Raw genomic sequence first — 13342 nt, forward strand, 5'->3', positions numbered from 1 at the left:
TCACACTGGTAATGCCTCCATTCATTTACAACAATATATGGAGGTGGAGTCTCAGGAGATCTATGCCCTGCCCATAGTCTTGAGCAGCTCATTGGAATAAGACATTGGATAACCAATATCAAGGCATCGTTTTATTCAACATCCCATATACAAGGCTTAGGAGAGTAGATTGTACTACCAGATTCCCTTTAAATATATGGAAAAATGGCCACATTGGCTTGATGGTCAGTAATAGTCCTGTCCCGTTCCTTTCAACCATAGTTAATGTCACATACCAGGGACATCCTCACCACATAACCCACACTGTCTCTGGTCAAACAAAGTGATAAGGTTCGCCCAATGCTGCTGCTCAGTGTAAATACCTCATGGGGGAGCTAATGACGACGAAAATAAGCTGCAGTGGATGGGATCGCTTTATATAAGGTGTGTATGGGGGAGAGGAGTTATAAGTAGAGTATTTGAGGTTTTCTACAGGATTCTGCATTCTGCCTCTTCGTTTCTGATGCCCTCCACATTGTAAGAGCTGAGCATTGCCCAAAGAAGAGAGTGTACAACTGGCAAACATGATGGTAAAAATTAAAGGCTGTCACTTTACTAATATGGCACAGAACAATTTGTGAACCTACTACAATGTTTATCTACACATTCTGGATTTGTGAAGCCTCCAACAAATAAAATTCAATTACTATAATTAATAATGGATAATTTACAGATCAGAGAGAAGAATGGATGATTGGATGATGGAAACACAATAGAGAAGAAACTACAATGGGAATGCCCAGCGCAGAGAGAACCAGGAGGATGAGAACAGCCAGTGCGGAGAGAACCAGGAGGATGAGAACAGTCAGCGCGGAGAGAACCAGGAAGATGAGAACAGCCAGCGCGGACAGAACCAGGAGGATGAGAACAGCCAGCGCGGAGCGAACCAGGAGGATGAGAACAGCCAGCGCGGAGAGAACCAGGGAGATGGGAAAACTCAGCATGGGGAGAACCAGGAGGATGGGAATGGCCAGCACAGAGAGAACCAGGAAGATGGTGGACACCCATTGTGGAGAGAACCAGGAGGATAGTAACGGCCAGCAAGTAGAGAACCAGGGAGATGGGAACACCCAGAGCGGAGAGAACCAGGAGGATGGGAATGGCTATCGCAGAGAGAACGAGGAAGATGGGAATGCCCAGCGCGGACAGAACCAGGAGGATGGGAATGGCTAGTGCAGAGAGAACCAGGAAGTTGGGAATGCCCAGCGTGGACAGAACCAGGAGGATGAGAACAGCCAGCACGGAGAGAACCAGGAAGATGGGAAAACTCAGCGGGGGGGAACCAGGAAGATAGGAATGGCCAGCACAGAGAGAACAAGGAAGATGGTGGACACCCATTGTGGAGAGAACCAGGAGGATAGTAACAGCCAGCAAGTAGAGAACCAGGGACATGGGAACACCCAGAGCGGAGAGAACAAGGAGGATGGGAATGGCCATCGCAGAGAGAACGAGGAAGATGGGAATGCCCAGCGCGGACAGAACCAGGAGGATGAGAACAGCCAGTGCAGAGAGAACCAGGAGGATGACAACAGCCAGCGTGGAGAGAACCAGGAGGATGAGAACAGCCAGCGCGGAGAGAACCAGGAGGATGAGAACAGCCAGCGCGGAGAGAACCAAGGAGATGGGAAAACTCAGCATGGGGAGAACCAGGAGGATGGGAATGGCTATCACAGAGAGAACCAGGGGGGTGGGAATGGCCAGCACAGAGAGAACTAGGAGGATGGGAACGGCCAGGGCAGAGAGAACCAGGAAATTGGGAACGGCCAGGGCAGAGAGAACCAGGAGGGTGGGAACACCCAGTACAGAGACAACCAGGAATGGAACTCCCAGTGCAGAGAGGACCGGGATGGCAACTCCCAGTGTGTGGGTTACCAGGAAGGGAACACTCAGGGAAGCTAGAACAACAATGGGAATGCTCAATGTGGGGGTAACGGGATAGAAATGCTTAAGCTGAAATGTACTGGAATGGGAATACTCAGAGCAGAGATGTTTTAAGAACCTAGAGAGCTATTGGACTGTGCCAAATGAAAGAAACATGGCTGTAACAGGAGAACTATGAATTGAATGGATGGTACAGATTACAAGACTACCTCAAGATGGAAGTTTAGCACTGAGTGCGGCAGAAGGGAAGGTTGTTCAGTGTCTATTGTGTGTAATATCTGGAACAAGTGTGAAGACCCTAACCTTAATCCGATCTCAAACCCATTAAAAAATGGTGGAAATTAGAAGGTGGAGTCAAGGAGGAATTTGATTATCAGAAAACAAATCAAATTGACACACAATTAGATCCAACTTTTCATGGAACGGTTATCATTGGGAACCTCATCAATCCCAAATATCGTTTGTCTCTTCAAATTTATTTCCAGTTAATAATTTTATAGTTTTTTTACTCACTTTGATCTGGAGAAACTTCCACCCTTAAAAGTCCACTACCATGAGTCTGCACTGTACAGCTGCTAAACAGTGGCTTTTCCAGGCGGACTGGGAAATCCAGGTGGAGGGATGAACTCAGGATGAGAAGGTCCAATGAACAATATTTTATTAATGTTATAAAATCACTCTTCATTCAGGCTGAGGGGTGAGAAGACAGACGTGACTGGCAGCCAGCACTTGGGTTACATTCTTTCCTGGTGAAGAAGTTAGATGAACTTCAAAACGCGTTGATTTTATAACCTTGATAGAAAATCCTTCATTGGACCTTCTTACCCTGAGTCCATCCTTCATTGGACCTTCTTACCCTGAGTCCATCCTTCATTGGACCTTCTTACCCTGAGTTCATCTTTCATTGGACCTTCTTACCCTGAGTCCATCCTTCATTGGACCTTCTTACCCTGAGTCCATCCTTCATTGGACCTTCTTACCCTGAGTCCATCCTTCATTGGACCTTCTTACCCTGAGTCCATCCTTCATTGGACCTTCTTACCCTGAGTCCATCCTTCATTGGACCTTCTTACCCTGAGTCCACCCTTCATTGGACCTTCTTACCCTGAGTCCATCCTTCCACGTGGATTTACCAGCAGCGCAAGGACAAGCCACATTGAATCGTTTTGGATCTCTGGATCCGTGGTTCTGAAGCATATGTCTCTTATGTTGTTGCGGACTATACAAGGTGAGCTTGCAATCGCTTTTATTTTATTCAGTTTTAACCAGTTAAAGTCCTATTTTGCGCTTGTCTTGCTCTTTCCAAACATTTTGTGTCATATTTGTGATTTGTGTATTTGCTAGAAAGACATTTTAGCATTATCTTTGCTATGTGTGGGAGGGTCACACCAGGTAACCTGAGTGGACCGAGTAGATGGGTGAGTGCTGCACTCTACTCTCTTCATCCTCCTCCTCACTTCCTATAATGCTCAGATCTGAGGACAGTTCCTGTGTGGGGGCCAAGGTGGTCCGATTCCATGGTCTGCTGACAGTGGACGCCTCCATGGTGGCATGGCTGTCTTGTCTGCCGATGGGCCCTTGCAGGATGGCCTGGCCTTGCTGCCTGCCGATGGTGGGCACCTGTACGGTGGGGCGTTGAGGCTGACTCTGCCGCACACTGTAAAGGATATGAGGCGGCTCCTTGCTGGACATGGTGCAATCGATGCAGGGGCTCCTGTTCACAGAATGCTCTCCAAAAGACATATTGTCCACACTATAGAGGAAGAACATTATAGTGTGTTAATAGCAGAGACCGCTACACAAGCCCTAGAATAACCATAGGGTGTAGACCTAGACATGACACATAGTACACATGATGTGAAGAACCTCACCCCACCCCTGTGACTGGTCTGAGACTACTCCCATCCACCGCCTCTACGTCTCCAGCTGTCATCTTCATTACCTCTGCACCTCTTCCTGACACTTTTCTCTGCTATGCTGATGTAAGCACAAAACCAAGATGAAGAGCACCAGGAGAACCAAGCCCATGATGAGAGTGATAGTGATTGCCACAAAAATGCCCATCGATCCCAGGCCACCTAAAACGCAAAAGAAAGTGCTCATGACATACTGGACAGCTGCAATCAAAACGTGTTCATCCCCCATTGTAAAGTCAGTTTATTGCAATCAGCGAAGTGGTTTCTCCAAATTCAACAGAAAATGCCACTTTTACTGACCCCCACAGTCTCAGGATTATTCCGCCCTTTATGGCCAGCGTCTTTAGTACTCAGTAGAGCCCTCTGGCGGTTATGACCTGCTGCAGACGTTGTTCACCAGTTTGGTGGCATTTCTCATTGGCAATGGCTTCCTGGTCATTACTACAGTTGGGTTTGCTGCAGCCGCCTTCTACACATCCCACTAGAGTTTCTATGGGTCTCATGTCAGAATCTTCCAGGACTTCTTCTAAGACCAAGCCTTGGTGGACTGCTGGAAGACAGAGTTTCTATGGGTCTCATGTCAGAATCTCCCAGGACTTCTTCTAAGACCAAGCCTTGGTGGACTGCTGGAAGACAGAGTTTCTATGGGTCTCATGTCAGAATCTCCCAGGACTTCTTCTAAGACCAAGCCTTGGTGGACTGCTGGAAGACAGAGTTTCTATGGGTCTCATGTCAGAATCTCCCAGGACTTCTTCTAAGATCAAGCCTTGGTGGACTGCTGGAAGACAGAGTTTCTATGGGTTTCATATCAGAATCTTCCAGGACTTCTTCTAAGACCAAGCCTTGGTGGACTGCTGGAAGACAGAGTTTCTATGGGTCTCATGTCAGAATCTTCCAGGACTTCTTCTAAGACCAAGCCTTGGTGGACTGCTGGAAGACAGAGTTTCTATAGGTTTCATATCAGAATCTTCCAGGACTTCTTCTAAGACCAAGCCTTGGTGGACTGCTGGAAGACAGAGTTTCTATGGGTTTCACATCAGAATCTTCCAGGACTTCTTCTAAGACCAAGCCTTGGTGGACTGCTGGAAGACAGAGTTTCTATGCGTTTCATATCAGAATCTTCCAGGACTTCTTCTAAGACCAAGCCTTGGTGAACTGCTGGAAGACAGAGTTTCTATGGGTCTCATGTCAGAATCTCCCAGGACTTCTTCTAAGACCAAGCCTTGGCGGACTGCTGGAAGACAGAGTTTCTATGGGTCTCATGTCAGAATCTTCCAGGACTTCTTCTAAGACCAAGCCTTGGTGAACTGCTGGAAGACAGAGTTTCTATGGGTCTCATGTCAGAATCTTCCAGGACGTCTTCTAAGACCAAGCCTTGGTGAATTGCTGGAAGACCGAATGATGACCGAGCTTCAGCTCCTCACAGAAGGTGTGATGTTTTCTCCTCGGGTTCCTGATACTGGTTATATTACTTGTGTTCAGCGGGTTACATGTCAACAGCAGAAAGTTTCAAAATGTTGCGAATAAACTGAATCTACATTGGGGTGTATCATGGGGGGATAATTATGATTGGAAGTGTACAACACTCCATAGATACGCACCGACACGTATGTGCAGCTCCACGGCACACGTCTTAGATCCAAGCTGGTTGCTGACGGTGCAGCGGTAGAGTCCGGACGTTTCTGATGAGATGTTCCTTAGAGTGGTAAAGGCGTGATAATCTGCAGAGACAGGAATGTGGTTGGGGTTATCCACATCATAGCTCCTTGCTCTACTCCTGGACATCAGTGTAGAGAGGGTACGAAAACTGCAGAAATGGCAGATAGAGAGGCGATGGTTACATGTGAAGCCCACCTGGGTCTGCACAAAGTAGTTACCCATGACGGCGAAGCATGCAGGCAACACGGGAGATTACATGTGGTGACATACATGGTTTAGTTTGGAGTATATTAGAGCGTGGCCTCAGCATGGACATCAAACAGGTGACATGCTCCTCTGGAGGCCGCACTCAGGCTACATCGATTACCCTCACCTTCCCGGGTGCTGATCAGTTGCTGAGCACCAGGTGCAACTTTCTCCCATCGTATTGTGGGTGTAGGGATCCCGTCCTTCACTGCACATCGCAGCCGGATGCTTCCTCCTTCTTGGCCATAACTGTCACTGGAGCAGTCAGGAGTCGACGGGGGCACTGCAGACACAAGACACGCAGCATGTCAGGACTACCAATTTACTACCCATTAACGCGTCCCAGCCAGGTTTTCCCAAATCTCAACGCTCATCATAACCATCCCAGCTGCAGGTTGTCATGGCATCCAAAAGTTGGAGTTTTGCAACAGCTGGAGAGGCCCAAGCAAAGAGACATTGATCTACACACCTAAACGTGAGTCCGTAACCGGTCACCTCCGCATAGGACTCGTAAAACGGCAAGAACCCCCTGACTCTACAGTGAAGCTGCCCCCAACTCTCCAGGAGCTTCAGCATGAGGCCACAGTATGTCATCCCCATGGTATATACTCCCCACACACAGTATGATGCCCCCACAGTACATTCCCCCACACACAGTATGATGCCCCACAGTACATTCCTCCACACACAGTATGATGTCCTCACAGTACATTCCTCCACACACAGTATGATGTCCTCACAGTACATTCCCCCACACACAGTATGATGCCCCACAGTACATTCCCCCACACACAGTATGATGACCCCACAGTACATTCCCCCACACACAGTATGATGTCCCCACAGTACATTCCCCCACACACAGTATGATGTCTCCACAGTACATTCCCCCACACACAGTATGATGTCCTCACAGTACATTCCTCCACACACAGTATGATGTCTCCACAGTACATTCCCCCACACACAGTATGATGTCCCCACAGTACATTCCCCCACACACAGTATGATGTCTCCACAGTACATTCCCCCACACACAGTATGATGTCCTCACAGTACATTCCCCCACACACAGTATGATGTCTCTACAGTACATTCCCTCCACACACAGTATGATGTCTCCACAGTACATTCCCCCACACACAGTATGATGTCCTCACAGTACATTCCCCCACACACAGTATGATGTCCTCACAGTACATTCCCCCACACACAGTATGATGTCCCCACAGTACATTCCCCACACACAGTATGATGTCCCCACAGTACATTCCCCCACACACAGTATGATGTCCTCACAGTACATTCCTCCACACACAGTATGATGTCTCCACAGTACATCCCCCACACACAGTATGATGTCTCCACAGTACATTCCCCACACACACAGTATGATATCCTCACAGTACATTCCCCCCACACACAGTATGATGTCCCCACAGTACATTCCCCACACACAGTATGATGCCCCCACAGTACATTCCCCACACACAGTATGATGTCCCCACAGTACATTCCCCCCACACACAGTATGATGTCCCCACAGTACATTCCCCCACACACAGTATGATGTCCTCACAGTACATTCCCTCCACACACAGTATGATGTCCCCACAGTACATTCCCCCCACACACAGTATGATGTCCTCACAGTACATTCCCTCCACACACAGTATGATGTCTCCACAGTACATTCCCCCACACACAGTATGATGTCCTCACAGTACATTCCCTCCACACACAGTATGATGTCCCCACAGTACATTCCCCTCAAACACAGTATGATGTCCCCACAGTACATTCCCCCACACACAGTATGATGTCCTCACAGTACATTCCCCCCACACACAGTATGATGTCCCCACAGTACATTCCCCACACACAGTATGATGTCTCCACAGTACATTCCCCCCACACACAGTATGATGTCCCCACAGTACATTCCCCCACACACAGTATGATGTCCTCACAGTACATTCCCTCCACACACAGTATGATGTCCCCACAGTACATTCCCCCCACACACAGTATGATGTCCCCACAGTACATTCCCCCCACACACAGTATGATGTCCCCACGGACATTCCCCCCACACACAGTATGATGTCCCCACAGTACATTCCCCACACACAGTATGATGTCTCCACAGTACATTCAACCCACACACAGTATGATGTCCCCACAGTACATTCCCCCACACACAGTATGATGTCCTCACAGTACATTCCCTCCACACACAGTATGATGTCCCCACAGTACATTCCCCCCACACACAGTATGATGTCCCCACAGTACATTCCCCACACACAGTATGATGTCTCCACAGTACATTCCCCCACCCACAGTATGATGTCCTCACAGTACATTCCCTCCACACACAGTATGATGTCCCCACAGTACATTCCCTCCACACCCAGTATGATGTCCCCACAGTACATTCCCCCCACACACAGTATGATGTCCCCACAGTACATTCCCCACACACAGTATGATGTCTCCACAGTACATTCCCCCCACACACAGTATGATGTCCCCACAGTACATTCCCCCACACACAGTATGATGTCCTCACAGTACATTCCCTCCACACACAGTATGATGTCCCCACAGTACATTCCCCCACACACAGTATGATGTCCTCACAGTACATTCCCCCCACACAGTATGATGTCCCCACAGTACATTCCCCCACACACACAGTATGATGTCCCCACAGTACATTCCTCCACACACAGTATGATGTCCCCACAGTACATTCCCCACACACAGTATGATGTCCTCACAGTACATTCCCCCCACACACAGTATGATGTCTCCACAGTACATTCCTCCACACACAGTATGATGTCCTCACAGTACATTCCTCCACACACAATATGATGTCCCCACAGTACATTCCCCACACACAGTATGATGTCCTCACAGTACATTCCCCCCACACACAGTATGATGTCTCCACAGTACATTCCTCCACACACAGTATGATGTCCCCACAGTACATTCCCTCCACACACAGTATGATGTGCCCACAGTACATTCCCCACACACAGTATGATGTCCTCACAGTACATTCCCCCCACACACAGTATGATGTCTCCACAGTACATTCCTCCACACACAGTATGATGTCCTCACAGTACATTCCTCCACACACAGTATGATGTCCCCACAGTACATTCCCCACACACAGTATGATGTCCTCACAGTACATTCCCCCCACACACAGTATGATGTCTCCACAGTACATTCCTCCACACACAGTATGATGTCCCCACAGTACATTCCCTCCACACACAGTATGATGTCCCCACAGTACATTCCCTCCACACACAGTATGATGTCCTCACAGTACATTCCCCCACACACAGTATGATGTCTCCACAGTACATTCCCCCACACACAGTATGATGTCCTCACAGTACATTCCTCCACACACACAGTATGATGTCCTCACAGTACATTCCCTCCACACACAGTATGATGTCTCCACAGTACATTCCCCCCACACACAGTATGAGGTCCCCACAGTACATTCCTCCACACACAGTATGATGTCCCCACAGTACATTCCCTCCACACACAGTATGATGTCTCCACAGTACATCCCCCCACACACAGTATGATGTCTCCACAGTACATCCCCCCACACACAGTATGATGTCTCCACAGTACATTCCCCCACACACAGTATGATGTCCTCACAGTACATTCCCTCACACACAGTATGATGTCTCCCCAGTACATTCCCCCACACACAGTATGATGTCCCCACAGTACATTCCCTCCACACACAGTATGATGTCCCCACAGTACATTCCCTCCACACACAGTATGATGACCTCACAGTACATTCCCCCACACACACAGTATGATGTCCTCACAGTACATTCCTCCACACACACAGTATGATGTCTCCACAGTACATTCCCCCCACACAGTATGATGTCTCCACAGTACATTCCCCCCACACACAGTATGATGTCCCCACAGTACATTCCCCCACACACAGTATGATGTCCCCACAGTACATTCCCCCACACACAGTATGATGTCCCCACAGTACATTCCCCCACACACAGTATGATGTCTCCACAGTACATTCCCCCACACACAGTATGATGTCTCCACAGTACATTCCCCCACACACAGTATGATGTCCCCACAGTACATTCCCCCCACACACAGTATGATGTCTCCACAGTACATTCCCCCACACACAGTATGATGTCCCCACAGTACATTCCCCCCACACAGTATGATGTCTCCACAGTACATTCCCCACACACAGTATGATGTCTCCACAGTACATTCCCCCCACACAGTATGATGTCTCCACAGTACATTCCCCCCACACAGTATGATGTCTCCACAGTACATTCCCCACACACAGTATGATGTCCCCACAGTACATTCCCCCCACACAGTATGATGTCTCCACAGTACATTCCCCCCACACAGTACGATGTCTCCACAGTACATTCCCCACACACAGTATGATGTCTCCACAGTACATTCCCCCCACACAGTATGATGTCTCCACAGTACATTCCCCCCACACAGTATGATGTCCTCACAGTACATTCCCCCACACACACAGTATGATGTCTCCACAGTACATTCCCCCCACACAGTATGATGTCTCCACAGTACATTCCCCCCACACAGTATGATGTCCTCACAGTACATTCCCCCACACACAGTATGTCTCCACAGTACATTCCCCCCACACACAGTATGATGTCCCCACAGTACATTCCCCCACACACAGTATGATGTCCCAACAGTACATTCCCCCCACACACAGTATGATGTCTCCACAGTACATTCCCCCACACACACAGTATGATGTCCTCACAGTACATTCCCCCACACACAGTATGATGTCCTCACAGTACATTCCCCACACACACAGTATGGTGTCCCCACAGTACATTCCCCACACACACAGTATGATGTCCCCATAGTACATTCCCTCCACACACAGTATGATGTCCCCACAGTACATTCCCCCACACACAGTATGATGTCCCCACAGTACATTCCCTCCACACACAGTATGATGTCCCCATAGTACATTCCCTCCACACACAGTATGATGTCCCCACAGTACATTCCCCCACACACACTATGATGTCCCCACAGTACATTCCCCCCACACACAGTATGATGTCCCCACAGTACATTCCCCCACACATAGTATGATGACCTCACAGTACATTCCCTCCACACACAGTATGATGTCCCCACAGTACATTCCCTCCACACACAGTATGATGTCCCCACAGTACATTCCCCCACACACAGTATGATGTCCCCACAGTACATTCCCCCCACACACAGTATGATGTCCCCACAGTACATTCCCCCACACATAGTATGATGTCCTCACAGTACATTCCCTCCACACACAGTATGATGTCCCCACAGTACATTCCCCCACACACAGTATGATGTCCTCACAGTACATTCCCCCACACACAGTATGATGTCCTCACAGGACATTCCCCCACACACAGTATGATGTCCCCACAGTACATTCTCCACACACAGTATGATGTCCTCACAGTACATTCCCCCCCACACACAGTATGATGTCTCCACAGTACATTCCTCCACACACAGTATGATGTCCTCACAGTACATTCTCCCACACACCGTATGATGTCCCCACAGTACATTCTCCACACAGAGTATGATGTCCTCACAGTACATTCCCCCCCACACACAGTATGATGTCTCCACAGTACATTCTCCCACACACCGTATGATGTCCCCACAGTACATTCCCCACACACAGTATGATGTCCCCACAGTACATTCCCCCACACACAGTATGTCTCCACAGTACATTCCCCCCACACACAGTATGATGTCCCCACAGTACATTCCCCCACACACAGTATGATGTCCCAACAGTACATTCCCCCCACACACAGTATGATGTCTCCACAGTACATTCCCCCACACACACAGTATGATGTCCTCACAGTACATTCCCCCACACACAGTATGATGTCCTCACAGTACATTCCCCACACACACAGTATGATGTCCCCACAGTACATTCCCCACACACACAGTATGATGTCCCCATAGTACATTCCCTCCACACACAGTATGATGTCCCCACAGTACATTCCCCCACACACAGTATGATGTCCCCACAGTACATTCCCTCCACACACAGTATGATGTCCCCATAGTACATTCCCTCCACACACAGTATGATGTCCCCACAGTACATTCCCCCACACACAGTATGATGTCCCCACAGTACATTCCCCCCACACACAGTATGATGTCCCCACAGTACATTCCCCCACACATAGTATGATGACCTCACAGTACATTCCCTCCACACACAGTATGATGTCCCCACAGTACATTCCCTCCACACACAGTATGATGTCCCCACAGTACATTCCCCCACACACAGTATGATGTCCCCACAGTACATTCCCCCCACACACAGTATGATGTTCCCACAGTACATTCCCCCACACATAGTATGATGTCCTCACAGTACATTCCCTCCACACACAGTATGATGTCCCCACAGTACATTCCCCCACACACAGTATGATGTCCTCACAGTACATTCCCCCACACACAGTATGATGTCCTCACAGTACATTCCCCCACACACAGTATGATGTCCCCACAGTACATTCCTCCCACACACAGTATGATGACCTCACAGTACATTCCCCCACACACACAGTATGATGTCCCCACAGTACATTCCCCCCACACACAGTATGATGTCCTCACAGTACATTCCCCCACACACAGTATGATGTCCCCACAGTACATTCTCCACACACAGTATGATGTCCTCACAGTACATTCCCCCCCACACACAGTATGATGTCTCCACAGTACATTCTCCCACACACAGTATGATGTCTCCACAGTACATTCCCCACACACAGTATGATGTCCCCACAGTACATTCCCCACACACAGTATGATGTCCCCACAGTACATTCCCACACACAGTTGATGTCCCCACAGTACATTCCCCCACACACAGTATGATGTCCACACAGTACATTCCCCCACACACAGTATGATGTCCCCACAGTACATTCCTCCCACACACAGCATGATGTCCTCACAGTACATTCCCCACACACAGTATGATGTCCCCACAGTACATTCCCCCCACACACAGTATGATGTCTCCACAGTACATTCCCTCCACACACAGTATGATGTCCTCACAGTACATTCCCCCACACACAGTATGATGTCTCCACAGTACATTCCCCCACACACACAGGATGATGTCCCCACAGTACATTCCCCACACACAGTATGATGCCCCCACAGTACATTCCCCACACACAGTATGATGCCCCCACAGTACATTCCCCCCACACACAGTATGATGTCCCCACAGTACATTCCCCCACACACAGTATGATGTCCTCACAGTACATTCCCTCCACACACAGTATGATGTCCCCACAGTACATTCCCCCCACACACAGTATGATGTCCTCACAGTACATTCCCTCCACACACAGTATGATGTCTCCACAGTACATTCCCCCACACACAGTATGATGTCCTCACAGTACATTCCCTCCACACACAGT

General features: G+C 48.8%; 1 protein-coding gene across 2 annotated transcripts in view; it reads right to left on the minus strand.

Annotated features, from left to right (window-relative positions):
• Positions 1 to 1728: 1728 nt before the first annotated feature.
• LOC141152621 (immunoglobulin superfamily member 11-like) overlaps positions 1729 to 13342 on the minus strand; it is a 183273-nt gene continuing 171659 nt past the window's right edge. For both annotated transcript variants that reach the window (XM_073637175.1, XM_073637174.1), the window contains exons 4-7: positions 5869 to 6024; positions 5438 to 5557; positions 3863 to 3998; positions 1729 to 3673 (exon numbers count right to left, since the gene is read on the minus strand). In XM_073637175.1, the coding sequence (XP_073493276.1) occupies positions 3304 to 3673; positions 3863 to 3998; positions 5438 to 5557; positions 5869 to 6024 (782 nt within the window). In that variant the 3' untranslated portion in view covers positions 1729 to 3303. The remainder of the gene's footprint in view (positions 3674 to 3862; positions 3999 to 5437; positions 5558 to 5868; positions 6025 to 13342) is intronic.

This window comes from Phyllobates terribilis, unplaced genomic scaffold (genome assembly GCF_046119375.1).
Source record: "Phyllobates terribilis strain yellow unplaced genomic scaffold, ASM4611937v1 Scaffold_6__1_contigs__length_29720123, whole genome shotgun sequence".
Taxonomy (NCBI): Eukaryota; Metazoa; Chordata; class Amphibia; order Anura; family Dendrobatidae; genus Phyllobates; species Phyllobates terribilis.